This window comes from Hyaena hyaena, unplaced genomic scaffold (assembly GCF_003009895.1).
Source record: "Hyaena hyaena isolate Hyena2069 unplaced genomic scaffold, ASM300989v1 scaffold_418, whole genome shotgun sequence".
NCBI lineage: Eukaryota > Metazoa > Chordata > Mammalia > Carnivora > Hyaenidae > Hyaena > Hyaena hyaena.
The window spans coordinates 18449-38455 of NW_024081051.1; the positions used below are offsets into that span (position 1 = coordinate 18449).

General features: G+C 40.1%; 1 protein-coding gene across 2 annotated transcripts in view; it reads left to right on the forward strand.

Moving 5' to 3' along the window:
- The first annotated feature begins 2460 nt into the window (after positions 1–2460).
- IPO5 (importin 5) overlaps positions 2461–20007 on the forward strand; it is a 45764-nt gene continuing 28217 nt past the window's right edge. Inside the window, exons 1-7 of one of the 2 annotated variants that reach the window (XM_039252524.1) lie at positions 2461–2540; positions 8218–8311; positions 14274–14354; positions 16785–16977; positions 18229–18331; positions 19450–19546; positions 19765–19869. In XM_039252524.1, coding sequence (XP_039108455.1) covers positions 8222–8311; positions 14274–14354; positions 16785–16977; positions 18229–18331; positions 19450–19546; positions 19765–19869 — 669 coding nt within the window. In that variant the 5' untranslated portion in view covers positions 2461–2540; positions 8218–8221. Of the gene's footprint in view, positions 2541–8217; positions 8312–14273; positions 14355–16784; positions 16978–18228; positions 18332–19449; positions 19547–19764; positions 19870–20007 lie in introns of those variants that run through there. The other variant, XM_039252523.1, reaches the window with a different exon arrangement.

Consider the following 20007-nt stretch of genomic DNA (forward strand, 5'->3'; position numbering starts at 1 on the left):
TCCAGGCTCTGAGCTGGCAGTCAGCACAGAGCCCGACGCGGGGCTCGAACCCACGAACTGCGAGATCACGACCTAAGCGGAAGTCGGACGCCTAACCGACTAAGCCACCCAGGCGCCCCAGGATCAGCTTTTTCTGAAGAAAAAGTAGTTAAAATTTTGACAGCCATTGCTTAAATCTGTAGATCAATCTGGGGAGTATCGCCATCTTACTTTTAAGTCTTCCAATCCAGGCACATAAAATGTCTTTCCATTTATTTAGGTCTTTTTAAATTTCTTAAGCCATGTTTTACAATTTTCAGTGTACAAGTCTTATAGGTTTGTTAAATCTGAGTATTTTATTTTATTATTTGATGCTACATAAGTGAGATCTTCTTAATTTCATATTTTGATTGTTGATGGCTAGTGTATGGTACATGATTTTTGTGTATTGACCTTATATCCTTCAACCTAACTGAATGCATTAATTTTTCTAACGAATAACACATTTCTAACAAATAACATTTTTGTGGATTCATCAGGATTTTCTCTGTATAAGTTCATGCCGTCTATAACTCTCTAGTCCAATGCTGAATAGAAATGGTGAGCATGGGCATTCTTGTCTTGTTCTTGATCTCAGGAAGAAAGCATTCAGTTTCCCCCCCAGTAAGTATGCTATTAGCTGTGGGTTTTTCACGAAATGGCAACCAATTTGAGGAAGCTTCCTTCTATTCCTAGTTTATTGAGTGTTTTTATCATGAAACGTTGTTGGATTTTGTCAAAGGCTTGTTCTGCATCAATTGAGATGATTATGTGGTCTTTATACTTTATTCCATTAATATAGAGTATTACATTGATCGATTATCTTACATTACACCACCTTTGCGTTTCTAGGATAAATTCCACCTAGTCATGATAATCCTTTTCATATGTTGCTGAATTCATTTCACTAGGATTTTGTTGAGAATTTTTGCATCAATATTTATATTGGTAGGCATTTTCCTTGTGATATCTTTGGTTTCGGTATCAAGTTAAAACTGGCTTCATAGAATAAGTGTTCACTCTGTTTCTGGTTTATGGAAGAGCTTAGAAAGGACAGGAATTAATTCTTCTTTAAATGTTTGGTAGAATTTACCAGTAAGGCCATATCTTTTCCTAGAATTTTATGGGAAAATTTTTTATTACTGATACAGTCTCTTTAATTGCTATATATAGGCCTATCCAGTTTTCTATTCCTTTTTTAATTCATTTTGGTAGTTGTGACTTTCTAGGATTTTCTACTAAATCCAGGTTATCTAATTTGTCAGGATATAATTGTTCATAGTGTTTCCTTTTAGTTCTTTTTATTCCTGAAAGTTTGGTAGTAATAGTCTCTTATTTTTAATTTTAGTAATTTGAGTCTTCTTTTTTTCTGGATCTAGCCAGAGATTTGTCAATTTTGTTGATCTTTTCAAAGAAACAACTTTTTTCCCTTTATTAATTTTTTAATTCTCAATTTCCCTTATATCCTTTCTTGTTTTTATTGTCTCTTCTGCTTGCTTTGGGTTTAGTTTGCTCTATCTCTAGTTTCTAAGAAACTAGGTGAGACTATTGATTTGAGCTCTCTTCTTTTTTACCAAAGATGTTTACAATTCTTAAAGTTTCCCAAGAGCACTACTCTCACTGCATCCCATAAGTTTTGGTCTCTTGTGTTTTTGTTTCCATTCATCTCAGAGTGTTTCCTAATTTTTCCTGTGATTTCTTCTTCAACACATTTGTTACTTAGAAGGATGCTAATTCCCACTTATTTGCGAATTTCTCAAATTTCCTTCTGTTCTTGATTTCTAATTTCATTTTACTGAGAACAGAGAACATATTTTATATGATTTGAGTCTTTTTAAACCTATTGAGACTTGTTTTATGGTCCAACATGTGATCTACTCTGGAGAGTGTTCCCTGTGGACCTGAGAAGAATGTGTATTCTGCTGCTGTTGGAGGGAGTGTCCTACAGATATCTGTTGGGTTTAGGTGGTGTATGTTCTTCATGTCTTCTATTTGTTTTTCATCTTCTGCCTAGTGGCCCTAGTCATTATTAAGAGCGCAGATAGAAGTCTCCAACTATTTTGTTGAACTTTTCCCTTCAATTCTGTCAAGTTTTGCTTTGGCTCTCTTTTGGGTACTGCATGGTATATCTTTTTCCATCCTTTCTTTCAACCCATTTATGTTCTAACAAAAAAAACTAAATTCTTCGGCGAAGTGTATTTTTCTTTCAGGTGTTAAAAGGCAGCAAATGATGGTTTTTAATATCCATTCACATTTAAATGAACATAATCAACATAAAAAAATAAAAGGTATTCTTCCTTCCTCCAGCTTTTAATCAGTTCTTGACTTAATGTGTAAGGATTTATTCTAGAGGATCAAATCTGGCTTACTTACCTTCTAAATGTTCACAAATCTGTTTAATGTCAAACCAGCAGGGAAAGGAAATTCCTAAGCAAGGAACACTGCTCAGGAAGTACTGTACCATGTCTCCAAATCCCTGAGAATCAAGTTGGAAAACTGGAAGCAACGGAAAGCACTATAAGGTAATTGATTCTCACTTTGTGACAAGTCATTTCCTAAATCTAAATGAACAAACTATGTAGGACACTTGTGTGTAGCTAGTTGGTTATTTTGCTCCCAAACAAAGTGGTGTTCAATAGAAATATCACGTGAACCACGAATGCTAGCCATATTTGTAATTTTTCAAAATGTTTATTTGAGAGAGAGAGAGAGAGAGAGAACGTGCATGCAGGTGGAGGAGGGGCAGAGAGAGGGAGAGACAAAATCCCAAGCAGGCTCCACGCTGTCAGTACAGAGCCCTAGTGGGGCTCAAACTCATGAACCCTGAGATCATGATCTGAGCCGAAATCAAGAGTTGGACTCATAACCAACTTAAGCCAGTCAGGTGCCCCCACATATGTAATTTTAAAGTTTCTAGGAAATCATATTTTAAAAAGTAAAAACAGGAAAACTTGTTAATATAGTTAATAATTATCATTTATTAATAAGTATAATTAACATTTTTATTTAACCCAATATGTTCTCATTTTACATCTGACCAATATAAAATTGTTAGTCATTCTTCATTTTCTACTAAGTCTGAAATTTAGTCTGCACCTTACACTTAAAGCACACCTAATTTCTAACTAGCCACATTTCAAGTGACCGATAGCCACAATGGCTAGTGGCTACCACTCTGGACAGAGAACTGTAGCATTTAAAGCTGAAAATGACCTTAAAATGCTCTATGATGATCATGACCTGAGCCAAAGTCAGATGCTTAAGCCGACTGAGCCACCTAGGCACCCCGTAAAAAATTTTTTTCTTAACATTATACATTGCTATAACATGACTGCTTTCATAATAGGAGTATAAAAATGCAGTAACCTAACAAGTAGATGTGCAATCGAATTAACAAATCTTGGAGGCTTTGATCTGCATCAGTAAGGACAGCTAACTTCATTAAGCATTTACTCTGTGCCAGCACTATGCCAGGTATTTTAACACTATGCCTTCTGTCATTTCCATTTCATAGAAGAGGAAACTGGGGCTGAGAAAGGTTAATTAACTTGGGCAAGATCATAGCATGTAAGTTGTAAAGTCATTATTTGAACTCCCATTCTGGCTGGCTCTTGGAGCCTGTGCTCCTGACTTCCAAACTCTATACCTCCTTAAAATGTATCCAACCACCTGCAGACATTCAGTGAATTTCATATATAAATCTAAGAGAGAGAGAGCGCGCAAAAGAAACTAATCCAATTCAAATTTCCCGTCTGTGTTCATTTCTACAATTTGCTGACTAGTGTGTGTAGTGCCTTTTGGGAATATGCAGGTCTCACTTGCCCCAGGCCGGCATGCTCTGACTGTAACGGACTGCCTCAGACAGGGGCTTAAAAGTCTTGGTAAAAGGCAGCTGAAGAAATGGAAACAGTTCAGCATCTTATTTTCAGTAGACAACTTTCCTCAATAGTTCTCATCTGTTCTGCTGGCTCTTACCTAAACAACAAATAGCTTCAATATTAGAAAGCATTAGAAATTTTATTTATCAGCCAAATACCTGTTAACCATACTTAAACCATCAACATACCATTTAATTCTGCATAATTGGGAGGAAAACTAACAGAAAATATGCAAATACACTTCATACATAACAAATGCAATGTGTACATCTATATCACATGTAGCTTTAAGAATAACCTGTCTACGGTCTATTTCTTATTTCACCCTAAAATCCATCTAACCAATAATAGCTGACAACTATTGAGTGCTACGGTGTCATGCTATGTGCATTTACAAAAATTATCCTAATTTCTACAACACCCTATGCAGAAGCTACTCCCCTTTTCCAGATGAGGAAACAAAAACAACTTTTTATATTGCACCATGTTAACTATGAATACAAACACCTGTAAATAATACCATAACCTCACATCTGTGTATAGTTATAGATAATACTTTCATTTCTAGTATTTAAACTGACCCTCGAAATCAGTTGTGATATAGAGAGCGCACGTGCTTACATCTACCAGCACAGGTAGGTGAGGCTCTTTTGGAGTCTCAGGCAACTTTTAAAAATTTACAGATTGTTCATTTGGGAGGATCTTATTTTCTTTACATTCAGCACCCGATAAACCAGCAATGATGGACAAGACCAAATTCTACCCCAGCTGAAAGAAGCTTTCACAGAGGTTTTATAAGCCTCACTTCTCCAGCCACTCCCATCAACACAAAACCGATAAATTCAAGAGCAGTACCCGAGGAAGAGTCTAATGCTGTCTTGCCTCCTGTATCATTACAAATAGGCCAGGCTGTGCAGTACCTTATGACAAGCAGCAAGAATCCTAAATTCCCTGGATTTCATGTCCCAGTTGAGAGAAACTTCCAGTCTTCCATTTTCCCAACCTCACCCTTTTACACAAGGGGTTGTAAATGCTCTGAGCAAATATGCCTCCAGAACTTCACGGAGGTAGTAGGGTCAGGTCTAATAAGCTGAAGCAAAAGGCATCAGGAGCTGTTCACAGTCAACTGGCCTAAAGCAATGGCAGCTAGTTGGGAGTGAGCAAGACTTCTTTCTACTCCTCCATTTTATTTCCAATTATAATTTAATGTCAGAACTTTTGTGATTAATAATATCATAACTTAACAGCCATTATTACTCCATTTTATGGATGAGAAATTGAGGCTTAAAGACATTAAGTGCTTACTCAAGTTCACATTAGGAAGAGACTAAAGTCCCCAATCCACTCAACTCAAGTTCAAGGTTCTTTACCTTCTACCATCTCATGTCCTTGGGAAATAAACCTGTATTCTTATGGACTGCCATTCTACAATATTTGAGCTACTTTCTTACGGGGAGATTGTGCTCATTAAACAAATAGGACTTTCTCCATGGGAAATAGGTTTCTAAGTGCAATACATTCCCCAAAGGCTGAACATTATGAACTCTCTAAAGTGGTAGGCCTCCTGCTGAAAACGGAGCCCCCTCTTAGGAGGTTTCCTGGACACAAGAACTGATCTCGGTGGTCAGGGGGGCTGACATCCACCCCAAGTTTACAGAAATTTCTCCCATTGGGGATCTCATTACCCTTAAAAATCTCCTTACTTCTTACTTAGAATATTAAAATAAAGCTGGGCTGACATTTCATATTGTAGCAGTTGATGTCTCGACTAACTTGTTTTATTTGTAGCCTGAATAAGTTTGTGCTTCGCCTCACCAAAAAACGAGCTCTCTGGGGCACCTGGGAAGCTCAGTCAGTTGAGCATCCAACTCTTGTTTTCTGCTTTGGTCATGATCTCACGGTTGGTGGGATAGAGCCCTGAGTGGGGCTCCGCACTGTCTGTGCGGGGCCTGCTTGGGATTCTCTCTCTCCCTCTCTCTTTGCCCCTCAGCTCACGCACTCTCTCTCCCTCGGCCCCTCTCCCCTGATTACTCTCATACTCTCTCTAAAAAAATAAAAAATAAAAAATGTAAAACATCTAAAAACACAAGCTCTATATCTTGACAAATCTGTAGACCTACGGTGCAATTTCTATTATTTAATAATTATTAAACAAATGTATGTAATCTACAGAGTCATTGCCAATAAAACACATACCACAGCAAGTGTTAAAAAGTAACTGGAGAGCAGGCCTTACCCTAAGCAGGCCTCCAGGCAATTCATCTTATTTCACTGGTAAAATAGTCATAAAATGGGTTGGGTAAGTAATTCCCAAAATCTTAATAACCTTAGGTGAGGAAAATGCCTCCCAGAATCCAAATATGACCACTGCTGACATACGTGCATACATACATAACAAGCAAAAACAAAACCAAAATCAAAAGCCTACCCCAAATTAATGCACATGATGTTCTGTCTTTAAAAATATAATGTGTTGGGGCACCTGGGTGGCTCAGTCAGTTAAGCATCCGCCTTCAGCTCAGGTCATGATCTCACAGTCTGTGGGTTCCAGCCCCGCATCAGGCTCTGGGCTGACAGCTCTGAGCCTGGAGCCAGCTTGGGATTTTGTCTCCCTCTCACTCTGCCCCTCCCCAACTCGCTCTCTCTCTCTCTCTCTCTCAAAAATGAATAATTTTTTTTTAAAAAAAGAAAGAACGTGTCATAAGAACAACAAATTGTCACATCTAAGAAGCATCAATTTTTCAAAGGTAGGTCTGCAGACCTCTTGTAAAGAACTCTTACCACTATCACAGCTAAAACTTTCTAAGGGAGTTTTCTTTTTTCTCCACAAATCAGAATCCTTTAAAAGATCTCGGCTGGCAATCACAATTGCATAGCGATCTCTCCCCCCGCCCCCGGGCCTCAGCACACAGATGCTGGGCCCAGTGGCTTGGATTCTAATACAGAGCAAGGTTTAAAATCATTCACTTTAAAGTTTTAAGTGGGCTTCCAAAGAGAACGACTTCCGAGTAATCGACAGGAAATTAAATTCCCTACGGCTGCCAAAAGTGTAGTACTCTCCATCTCAGCCGATGTGGAACCTCCTCCCCACCACTGTCCTTTTGAAGCAACGATGAATTATTGTTTTCCTCACTATCACCCTTAGCCCAAAGCACTGGACACAGTAGGGGCTCAGCATAAGCGCCCCTAGATTTGAACACATCAAATCTCCTATTTTGGCAGCTCCAGGAGCTAGGGAAGATTGGGTGTATTGTCTATGCAATTGAAATCAGGTCTCTGGGTGCCCCCTCGGTACCGGTAGTCATCACTAAGCATTTAGATCAGATGCCCTACAAACCAGGATTGCTTTAGGGAGGGGTGCTCTGTCTCAGCGCCTCCCAATCATTGAAAGAACGGGACCCCAAAACAAGGAATTCAAGGAAAAAGTCTCAGATCCTGGGTGAGGAGGGGATGGAGGCATGTGTGCTACGTGTACAACTCAGGACGACCCTGGGCTGGGGAGGGCAGGGGAGGGAGAGCCCAGGGCTGAGTAACACCCCTCCCGGACAAGCCGAAGGTGTGAGTCACCGGTGAGCGCGGCGGGAGGAAGGGGTGGCCTGAGTCATAGCCCCGGGGGATGTCGGAGGGTCTGACAGAGGAGCTTGTGAACCCGGGGGTGGAATTAAGTGGGAAGTGGGTGTCAAAGGAGCTTCTCCCTTGCGGGGAGTGGGGGTTTAGGGTCCCAGAGACTGAGGGGGCTGGGGTTGGGGGGCGCTCCGCAGGCCGCAGGGAGAGGCTGGGGGGCGGCTGCAGAGGAGGCCGGCCAGCGCGCGGCGCCGAAATCTCCCGCGCTCTGGAGCTGGCCCCACCTCCCCAGCCTGACCTCACGGCCCTCCGCGCGGCGCACCAGCCAGCCCCTCCCTCCCGCCACCCTCCCGACGTCACCCCGGGCCCCAGCTGGCCGGCCGAGTCCCCGCCCCGCCTCGCCCGCGACCAGCCCGGCAGCCCGCCGCGAGTCGCCAGTGACGGCACTGCAGGGTGCGTGGCCAATCGGCGCGGCCCCGGAGGAGGCGGCCTCGGCCCCGCCTCCCGCGCCCAGAGCCAATGAGGCGCCGGAGCTGGGGGCCGCGACGGGGTGAGGGGTCACGAGTCCCCGCCCCATCCTCCCCTTTCCCCTTTGCCCCGCCCTTTCCCGCCCGGCACCCCCCCGCTCCCCCTCCCCAGCCCCGCGCCGCCGCTGGTGCAGGTCCCCGTGCTGGGCCCGCCCCCATCCCTCCCGCCGGCCCGCCAGCGCGCCTCACGGCTCCCGTCTCCCCTCCCTCCTTCTCTCTCACACGCCTAGCGCAATGGCGGCGGCCGCGGCGGAGCAGCAACAGTTCTACCTGCTCCTGGGAAACCTGCTCAGCCCCGACAATGTGGTCCGGAAACAGGCAGAGGTAACCGAGCTCGTCGCCCCTGACTCCGCGCCCCGGCCGGCGCGCCGGCCTGCCCCCCGACGCCGCCCCGCCGGGCCTCGGCCGCTCAGCCGTGGCCGCGCAGGCCGGGCCGGGCGGCGGCCGCGTAGCCCACGTGTGAGGCGGCCCGCGGCTCCCGGCCGTGCCCCCGGGCCCTTCCGGCCCTTGTTGCCGCGGCGCCCGGGGCCAGTGGCCTCCCCGCCACCCCTCGCACACACGTGCGGCCGCCCCTGACACGCTGCCCCCGCTCAGACGGGGAAGCCGGGCGGCGGGGAGGGATGGGGGGTGTGGGGCGGGCCACGGGGGCTCCCCTCGCCCCTTTCCCGCGCTCTCCCAGTGGGAGCCTTCCCCCGCCCTTCCAGCCTCGGTGTCCACCCAGCCTCGCCCTCCTGGGCCCCCAAACCCTGCCCGCTACCTGACCCGTCACCCCCGCCTCTTTGCTGTCCCCTCATTCTTCACCCTCCCTCCCCCAGCCCCTGCTTCTGAGACGTGTGTCTTGCCCCCTTCTTGACTTTCCACTTACTCCATCTAGTCCTCTTTCTTCGTCCGGCTCCTGACATCGGAAGCTGGATTCCCCTCCTCCCCCGTCCCCCGCCACAATTTTGTAAAGTTGCCTTTAGGGCTTCTTTCGAAGCCGCTTCCACCTTCACTTTATTCTTCCTTTGGCCACATTTTCTTTGATCTCTAGAGATTTGTGGTCTCATCACTGCGATGTCCTGGGACTTCCGTTGTTTAAGTGGGCCACTGCCACCATATGTTTAAGTCTTTAATTTCATTAAATCTAACCTGAATTCCATCCCCCCCCCAACCACCTCTAACTTGTGTGTGGCCTCCCAAATGTGGAGCTGTGGATATATTTTTCACGAGACCCTGTTTCCGATGTACGTGCAAGTTCCTTTACCAAGTAGAAGTAAGACCCACTTGAGGAGGAGGAGAGGAGACTGTTAGCGCTGTCAGTGTGGAGACCACGGCACACACGTGAGACACTGTAAGGAAGGGTAGAAACTTCCCAGGCTCTTCTAGGTGCATTGGAAGAACCGTCTTCCAACTTGATTAGTATGTGCAGTTCTCTGCTACCATGTGATTGAAGGTTTTCATAAGATTCAGCGAAGGATGTTCAGCCAGATATTTTTAGGGAGCAAAATTGATTTTACAGTGTAGCTAACAAAATTGGGGGGCGGGCCCTCTTCTGGGCTCATGGGTTTCGTAGCTATCTTTAGAATCACAATGTTGTCAACACTTACTTTGAATAGATTAGGATATGCAGGTTACGCTTAGCGGTTTTATAATACTGGAAGGAAATACGCTGGAAGTTCAGTTCTGTGTGAGAACGCGCTCTAAACAACTATTTAGTGATTTTTTTGCTTCGGGTGTTAGACACGTACTATGTGTTCAGGGTAAACACTTAAACAGTGCATAGTTTTTTTTCTCCCATTCCCCAAAGGTAACCACTTTGAAGTGACTTGTGGGTCATCCCTGAAAATCTCTTCATAACTGTAAATGTTTACATTCAGTTTTACATGCATGGGCCTGTAATACACATACACACGTAATTCACATGTTGTGAACCTGGATTTTTCACTCAGTATATTTCACATTGCCACATCCGAGATTTTGTTAAAGCAGCTGTGTAGTAGTCCATCACATGAAGGTGTAATTTATTCAGCCAACCCACCTATGAATGGACATTAAAGTTTCTAGTGTCCTTTTAAAAATAAGAGTACATGCACACCTATCTTTTCAGACTTTGCCAGGTTTATTTGGAACACTTAAAAGTAGTATTTGTCCTTGGAAGTACAGTGCATTTATTACTTGCATCAATTTGCACTCCTATCGGTGGGACGTGATGGTGCCTGTGAAAACATTTTAATGCATTCTGCTAACTCTGGGGGTAATTTTTCACCAAAATAAATTCTTAATCCCAACCCATAATAGAAATTGCCATGTGTTACAAAGCAGAACAGCATTGTAATTAGTAAGCTAGTTTAATTCTCCCTCTTCCCTCCAGTTGCTTAAGTCTCTATTGTCAGGCCTAGTGGGGATTCTCTCTTCTATTGAACGAAATACCAGTGTCTGGTTCAGCTTGAATTCCAATTGGTGCCTGTTGTAAATCTTTTATCACTTCCATCACTTTGGGGATAGTTAGCAGCATTCAGCACATTTTCTCATAAAGAACAATTGGAAAGTATAGTTGACCCTTGAACAACTCAGAGGTTAGGGACACCAGCTCCCACCCCTCTAACACCCCCAGAACTTAACTACTAATAACCTTCTGTTGACTGGAACCTAACCAATAACATAAACAGCTAGTTAACACATATTTTGTGTATGTGTTATGCACTGTATTTTTACAACAAACTAAGAGAAAAGAAAATATTATTAAGGAAATCATACAGTGAAAAGATAAATTCTGGTACTGTACTGTGTTTATCCCCCCCAAAAAGAAATCCACTTATATAGGTGGGCCTGTACAGTTCAAACACATGTTCAAGGTTCAGCTGTACTGTTAGTCTTTTTATTCCTAGTGAAAACATTCAAATACTACATTTTTACTTTCTTTGTATATCCCAGGAATATATTGTGTGAAGTATTATAAAACAGAATATTCTTAATTTGACACCAAAAAAGGTAAATGTTAGGGAAGTTTCCTGATGCCACATAACACAAAACTTAACTGTGAAGTAGAGCTTAAGAAAGCAAAATAGTAGTTGAAAACATAAATAGCTGTACATAATGATACTTTAATGCCCCATTTTTTTGCCTTCTGAAATCAGCTCTTTATGAGTAATCAAGCCAAATTAAATTATTACAGTCTGATATGGCAAATAAGGAATTTTTTTAAACTAAAGAATTGGCAAAAGCTCGGTTAATATCTTTGTAATTTACCTAGTCAGAGTAAAAAATCCTTAGGTGACACAAATACTGAACTGTTGACTAAGGTCATGAATTCAAACATGAAATCAAGTACAGTAAAAGATTCATTGTAATATATTGTGAAATCATTGAAAGTCTTCAAAATTTTTGAGGTTTTAAAATTTCCATTGTATAAACCATTGGGTAGGCTTTAGATTATATTTCTGCTAAATCTTCAAGGATTTTTCGCTTTAACTTTATAAAAAATGTTTCTGGTGCTTGAAGAAATGATTTAAATGCCTCTACGTCTAAAAATACAATGATTAACATGAATAAGCAGTTTGAATAAATAGTTGACAAGTAGTACAAAGTTAAATTGTCCATGGCATTCATGACTAGACATTTTTATGTGACACAAGCTTAAGTATTATATTAATCATATGCTTGGATTTTATATTCTTTCTATTGACTTTGTTCTTCATTGATTCTAATATAGAACTTCATCGATGAGATTTGAATTGGAGGAGGGTAATGTATTGAAAAATATACCTGATTTTTGAGGAGCCAGGTCGTTTACTAGGTATAAGTTGTTGTACTAGGTAAAACTTGCCCCCTCTTTTCATAAACAAGGTAGGCTTGCCATAAATATTTATGGAACGAATAAAATGAGTATTTATTAGCATTTCTCCTTTGTATGGGCAGGAAAGAGGGTGGTGAAATACTTTGCATTGTGTGATTGTCCAATGGAGTTGTAGTTCTGTTTGCCACGACACTGGCAACAGTCATTGAACCTGCACGGCTGTTTATATATTCTTTATATAGATATTTCTTATATTTGCTGCACTCTGATGTGCTCAGTGCTGGGAAAACAAGGAGGAAGAGATACCATCCCTGTCTTGGTGGAACTCTGTCTGTTTAGGCTAATAACTTGCTTTTAAGGTTGTGTTCTTGCCAAACTATTATCCTTGACCGGTGTTACGGTGTAAATGTAATACTATATCTGGATTGCCACAGCGGAACCTACCAAATGGGAGAACCCTCTCTCAGGAGTCAGATGTCACTCATACCAAACTTTCTTTCCATCAACTTTTAATTCCTATGGAATAGAGTTCAGTTTTTGACTTAGCACAGTGTAACTGTCACATTAATAGTCCCAGCTGGGCAAGGTTTTCTGAGAACGATATCCTAGTAAAGAATTTTTTTTCTGAGACTTGATTTAGACCACTGGAAATTTAAGTGTTAAACATTTATGGCGGATACAGTGCATCAGGGGCTAGGCTAGGTACAAAGACTAAAAAGGCATTTTATTGTACAGTGAGAGACTATTAAGTGGAAAGGCTACACCGGTCGTTCAGTTGCATTCATAAAGATTAAGTGAGAAACCTCAAGGTACATTTCCATTTTTGCAATCATCTTATGAATATCTCTACATAAATTATCTCATTTCTGTATACATAAATTCAGACCATCTTTCCTCAGCTGTGAATGCTTGTCACAGTTTTCAGCATTGTTGTGTTTTTCTGTGCTTATGTGCTTGACAGGAACTTGAGTTTATCAGAGGATTTTGAATTCTCCTTTCCCCCAGATGTGCTTTTCACATTGAGATATGTTTGAGAAGTCTGAAAACTGTGCAACACTGCGTAAACAGAACTGGTTGGTTGGTGGAGTCAGACCCCAGGAGAGAGAGATACCCGGAAAGAACATTCAGTGCCAGGGAGATTTTGAATACAGTTGGCCTCAGAAAACCAAGAGTTCTTTCTACCATTTATTGTATGTGACCTTGGGTAGGTCATTTAACTTCGGAGCCTTTATTTCCGTATCAGTCACTAGCTCAGGGGCGCCACAGAGCACTTAATGGAAATTACAAGGTAGATGTGCGTTCGGGGAGACCCTGTGTTCCCTCCCTCTTCCTTGTCGGTTCTGTCCAGAGGAACCACATAGGTTATAGGGGTAGCGGCTGTTAGAGAGCAGTCAAGTTAAGAGTCCTTGGGAAAACAATTCCAAGTATACTTCAGTAATTTTTTCCCACAGTAAAAGACTGCTGTTGTCATAGAATTCTTTATTTTATTTTTTTAATGTTTATTTTTGAGAGAGAGAGCGTGTTTTAACATTTATTTTTGAGAGGGAGACACAGAATCCGAAGCAGGCTCCAGGCTGTGAGCTGTCAGCACAGAGCCCGACATGGGGCCTGAACTCGTGAACCGTGAGATCATGGCCTGAGCTGAAGTTGAAAGCTTAACCAGCTGAGCCACCCAGGCGCCCCTGTTACAGAATTCTTATACATGCACATGAATCTATCTTTCTCTTTAACGTACTTTTGTAGACAACATATACTTAGATCTTATATTTTGATCTCCTCTGACAGTCTGTCTTTTAGTTGTCTTTAGTTGGTGTCAACTTTTTATTGTTAACCGATTTGCTCTCATTTTACATTATTCATGAGGAAGGAAAGAAGTGCAAATGAGAGTCACAAAACTATATTTCTAGATTATTAAAACAATATTAAATTATTTTAAAGTCTCCTGGTCAACTTTCTCCTGGTCATATTCATTGATTATGTATATAATAATGGCTTTAGTATAATCCCTTGCTCGAAAGAAGAATTTGAATACTTTCTTTCCCTTTCTTGGATTTACTTCATCTGAGGTATGTTTCCGGTAGTTTGTAAGTTAATGGTAACATAAACCAATTTTACGTCATCTGATCTAGAAAATGTTGACAAGATAAGTAGTTTTCCATGATGTAAAGGGATACTGGGTAAGCACTTACTTTACAGCATGGTGGCTCAGGTCACATTTAGGAATTTTTTGGCCCTACTAGGCCTTGAGTTTTGTTGCTCGGGGAAGCAAAAGTTGGAGAAATATGCACTTACATTAGAAATATCTAAGAGCCAAATGTAGAAAGAATCTTGAAAGTCACTCCCTGGGTATCCTCTCTTTCATTACCAGGAGAAAATTTTAACACTAGACCTAGATTACATGACTTCTGATGCACAGACCTTTCCCTGTCGTGATTTCATTTCATTCTCACTGGTGTGCTTGTGACATTTTTGAACATCTTCTAACCTTTAATGTTTTTCTTTTCCCTGAAGGAAACCTATGAGAATATTCCAGGCCAGTCAAAGATCACATTCCTCTTACAGGCCATCAGAAATACAACAGCTGCTGAAGAGGTACTCTTTTAATATTTAAGAATATGACATTCTTACAAAACAAGTTTGGGTATGAGATGGTGGTCCATGTGGGTAATGAGAACTGGTGTTTACTGCATAGATGTTACCAGAATTTTGAACTTCTATTTGCTAAAAGCTACTTTGCAGTTAAATTTTTCTAAGTACTCTATTAAATAATGTCTCTTTTCCATGTCAAATGATGTGTTCAGGACATTGAAGTTAATGGTTTTTAAATAATTACATAAGAATTATTAAATTTAAGTGATTTCTGTAGCTGTAAAAAAATTTTTCTTCTTGAAACCATCCTAAAGGAGGAAATGTAATTCATTCACTGTTTTAATATGTTGCCAGATGTTTCTGAAAAACTGTGTTTTGTCTGTCTTTAAAATTCTTATGCTTATAATCATCTCTAGGTGGTGAATAAGATGTGGAAAGATGTTTAGGAACAAAGAGACACTTTGTTGAGTCCTTTATAAACTGGTTTTTAGCAAATGACCTGGTGACTGTACCAAATTCAAATGTGTTTTTCCTACCAGTTTTCTATGCATTAGCAGCTGATTTTTTTTCTTCCCAAAAGTAATATCCTTACATATGTTAAATGTTAAGTGAATATTTTCTTTATTTCAGAAAAGGTGTCAAAATATCCAAGTCTAGAAAACTAGTCCCACCTAGGAAACATAGAATTTAGAATGTGTAAAGTGAGGGGCGTCCAGCTGGCTTGGTTGATAGAGCATGCGACTCTTGATCTCAGGACCAGGAGTTTGAGCCCCACATTGGGATTAGAGGTTACTTTCAAAAAATAAAAAAGTGACAGAATTTGTAAAGTGAGACTTTTTGCTAATATTAAAACATGATGGAAATGAAGTCACACTAAACTACATATTATTACACCTGACTTCTTATAGTCAGTCGGTTTAAATTGGCAATTTAATGTTCTGTGGTATTACTTACAAAACAGTATGAAAGTGTCGCAGTTTTTAAAAATAGATGACAAAAGGTGCTTCTTCACCTTCGTAATATATTCTTTAACTGAAAATGATTGTTAAAGTATGAAGAATAAACATAAAGTAACAAATCTCCGGAAACAATTGGCTATTTTAATTCTTGAAAATCGAATCAAGTTAATTATGAAACACATTTTAAAGCCAAGAATAAATAATACTAAAACTATCAAATTTTACTTTTAAAAACCTATACTGAACCCATTTTAAATCTTGAATTAGATGATGGTTATGTATGAGCTAGTCTCAATGTCTTCATTATGGTTTCATAGTTTTCAGTGTATGTGTGAGAACCGCACAAATTTTAAGCACTGTCACAGGGATTTTAACCATTTTGAATCCTTTCTAAAGCACTGAAATTTTTTAAAAGTTTGCTCTTTGCCAAAATTCAAATAAAAAGATTCAGGGGCGCCTGGGTGGCTCAGTTAAGCAGCAGCATCAAACTTGGGCTCAGGTCATGATCTCTCCAGTTTGTGGGTTTGAGCCCCCCATTGGGCTCTGTGCTGACAGCTCAGAGCCTGGAACCTGCTTCAGATTCTATGTCTCCCCCCCTGCCCCTCCCTTACTCGCGTTCTGTCTCTCTTTCAAAAAATAAACATAAAAAACCTTTTTTTAATTAAAAATTCTGTGAAAAATAACTTGAGGAAAAAATTGACACTTTTTTTTTTATATAGCTTAACTGTTTTTGTTGGTCATCATAGTCCCAAAGTAATTAGAGTGATAATGAGTAGCTGCAGCCCAGGAAAAATTGGGTTTAATAATTTTAATGACTTATTGATTTAGTATGATAAAATTTTAGAATGGTATTTGTCTTGTCGTGATAATATAAAGGAATATTATACAAAAACTGCCGAACTTAAATATATTCTATAGATTTTTAAATGGGAGAAGAATGTACACATTGAGATTGATTAGCACTTTTAGGCATTAGAACTTGTAATGTTTGTCTGGTTGAATGAAGCATAAAGCATAAACATGGATTTGATAGCATGTTGTCTCAGGTTAATGAAAGGGCTGTGATGCAGGGAGATAAGGCCTGGCTGGGATTAGGTATACTGGGATAAGAAGTAGGAAAAGAGCAGTCTAGAGTTTGCAGTTTGTGTTAATCCTATTTTTCTTCAAAAAATGTATTTTATTAAAAATAGCAATTAAAGATTAATTTATCATTGCTAAGATATATTTTTTTATTTGTGATCTGATGTGGTCAGGACTTTTCCTTAGCTATTAACAAAAAGCTTTTGGGTAGCATTTCTATATAGTAGAAAGTTTTATGTATTTTATCTTTTTAAAAATGAATCTAATAAAGTGCTTTTGAAATGAATTGTAAAAGTAGAATAGTAAAATGCACTGGTGGTGGAATGAATGTAGTTTGTTGAAAATTGGTTCTCTTGGAAGACCCCAAGTTATCGACCATATTATCCACATACAGGCTAGACAAATGGCTGCCGTTCTCCTGAGACGTCTTTTGTCCTCTGCATTTGACGAAGTCTATCCAACTCTTCCTTCTGATGTTCAGACTGCCATCAAGAGTGAACTCCTGATGATTATTCAAATGGAAACCCAGTCTAGCATGAGGAAAAAAATCTGTGATATTGCTGCAGAGCTGGCCAGGAATTTAATAGGTGTGTATGCAAATACATTCATTATTATGTTATAGAAGAAAATGAGTATATTCTTCCTTTTTTTTAAGTGGAATCTTTTTTAAAAATTTTTAAAAATGTTTATATATATTTATTTTTGAGAGAGAGAGTTGGGGAGGAGCAGAGAGAGGAGACCGAATTCCAAGCAAGCTCCGTTCTGCCAGCACAGGGCCTGAACCCACAAACTGTGAGATTATGACCTGAGCTGAAATCATGACACTAATTTTTTAATCTCCACTACCAGGAATGTAGAAATTCTTGTTCAAGTCAACTTACAGATATCAACGAATTCTTAAAAATAGGAAATGTGTTGAGGCACCTGGGTGGCTCAGTTGGTTAATCGTCTGACTTCGCTTCAGGTCATGATCTCATGGTTTATGAGCTCGAGCGCCATATCTCAAACTCATAAACCGTGAGATCATGACCTGAAGCGAAGCCTGCATTGGATCCTCTGTCTCCCTCTCTCTCTCAGAAAAGTAAATATTTTTTAAAAATAAGAAATGTGTTCAATTTTTTATTTTAAATAAGTTAACCCACTGAAAGTCTTCATTTTGAATTTTTTTTAATGTCCATTTAATTTGAGAAAGAGCAAGAGCTGAGAAGAGGCAGAGAGAGGAGAGAGAAAATCTCAAGCAGGCTCCACATTGTCAGCACAGAGCCCGACTGTGGGCTTGATCTCACCAACTGTGAGATCCTGACCTGAGCTGAAATCAAGACTCGGGACGCTTAACTCTCTGAACCACCAGGGGCCCCTTAATTTTGAAAGAAAGAAAAGGCTGGTGAACCCCCCATTGTTTTCTGGGTCTTCTGTGACCACACTTTATAAATGACATCATTTCTAATTCAAAATCACTTAATAATGTAAATGTTTCAAAGTGCTCTCCCCATTGATTTTTTTTTTTTTGAATCATGATTTTATCCCCTTCCAACCTTACGTATGATCTTTATGTTAAAAGGACTGATTTAAGGGTATTTCTTTTAATGCCAGCTCTTTAGAAATAACCACTGCCAGTATCTGTGCTTATGTAACCAAGATGCACAGTTGTTATTTACAAGATTAGAATGCCATGTTTATGGTTCAAGAACCTAATTTTATTAGGATGTTTTAAAAATACAGAGCATGTGACATTTTCTACGACTACATACTTTGAGCCTTGTGAAATGAAAGGATTCACCCTTCATTCTTTGAAGTTTTGACTTACACACTTCATGCCTGGTTTTCTTTACTTTTAGATGAGGATGGCAACAACCAGTGGCCTGAAGGTTTGAAGTTCCTTTTTGATTCAGTCAGTTCTCAAAATATGGGACTGCGGGAAGCCGCCCTTCACATTTTCTGGTACATACATTGATCTTACTTTCTTGAAAAATGTAATGTCATGGAGGTGCAAAGCACATTTTAAGGGATTATTTTAGTCTGACTTTTTAGACTTAAAGAATGCCTTTAGGTGAGCTTTTTATTTGTGTTGGAAATAAATTGAAAAATCACAAAGCTTTTAATTTCCTACTATAATCCTTTTGTACACAGTGGTTCTCTGCCATTTATTTTCTATCCTTTGTCTTTTATGATTCCAAAAAAGATGGCTTCATTTCCTTTATTTGCAGGCTGACACAGTATTAAATGTATCTTTTAGAAAGCTGCTTTAATGATGAAATCTTGAAAAAGAAAGAAAAGGCTGGTGAACCGCCATTGTTTTCTTGGTCTTCTGTGACCAAACATTATAAAATTACACTATTTTAATAAAATTCTGTATATTTATAAGCAAATGGTCTAAGTTTAAGGCTAAAAGATTACCTGCACTAAGAAAATTTTTTTTCTGGTGTTATCATACAGTTCTACATTAGAAATATAATTGAATTTATAACTTTTCAAGATTAAATACTTTTTAAAAAATGAGACACACCTTGAACATCAGAAGAGAATGAGGGTAGACATTATACCATTTTCTACTTAGTTTGTCAAATGGATCTCCTTTATATAGGTAATTGCAAGTATTGAGTGTACTTGTTAGCTACATTTCGAGCAGAGCAGAACTGGGACCACTTGGGTCACTAACTGAGCCCAGGGGCAGATCGTCAGAGGCAGCTCGGTGACTACAGCTACCATCTGCAGCCTCATACTTGCTTTTGTGCCTGCCTGCACTCCTGCACTCGGGTCAGCTTCCTACAGGGACAGGAGTGATAAGGATAAAGCACAGGGCTGGGACGGGCTGCTGAGTAGTGTGTGCGCACCTGGGTCACCTCTGCGCCCAGCATAATCCTCTCTGCTGTGTTTGTTGCCATTCACCCAGCCCCCAAAGAGGATTACTTGGAGGCTGGGTAGCTGGTGTTCAGCCTTCAGGGTTAATGCACACTTAAGTCAGGCTGATGTTTAAGGTTAGAGTAGAACATTAGATGTTCTAGCTGGCACTTTACTGAAATATGTCATTTTTAAAGAGAGCTTTGGATCTTTTTTAGGAACTTCCCTGGAATTTTTGGGAACCAACAGCAGCACTATTTAGACGTTATCAAACGGATGTTAGTTCAGTGTATGCAAGATCAGGAACATCCATCGGTAAATAATTTCAATGCCATTAATATTAACACCTCATTTAATATAAAATTTAACTTGTGAAAAGGATTTACATATTTGGAGATTATCTTTAGTTTTAATACTATAAAATACAAATACTAGTTTTACTGACGAAGAAAATTTTCATTTTAAGAAATCTTGACCTTGCATCCCTCAATAATTTCTCATGTTTTGACATGTTTTTACTGTCTTCGTATTAGATCAGGACATTATCTGCTAGAGCTACAGCTGCATTTATACTTGCAAATGAGCATAATGTTGCTCTATTCAAACATTTTGCAGACTTGTTACCTGGATTCTTACAGGTAAGAAAACAGTATAGAGTAAGTGATAATTATATCCTTTTTTGGTTTTCTGTAGTTTCAAATTCTCATCAGAATTCTCAAGTACATTTCATTTATTCAGTTATGTCGTTGGCTACTGTTTGCTAGCACGAGGCACTA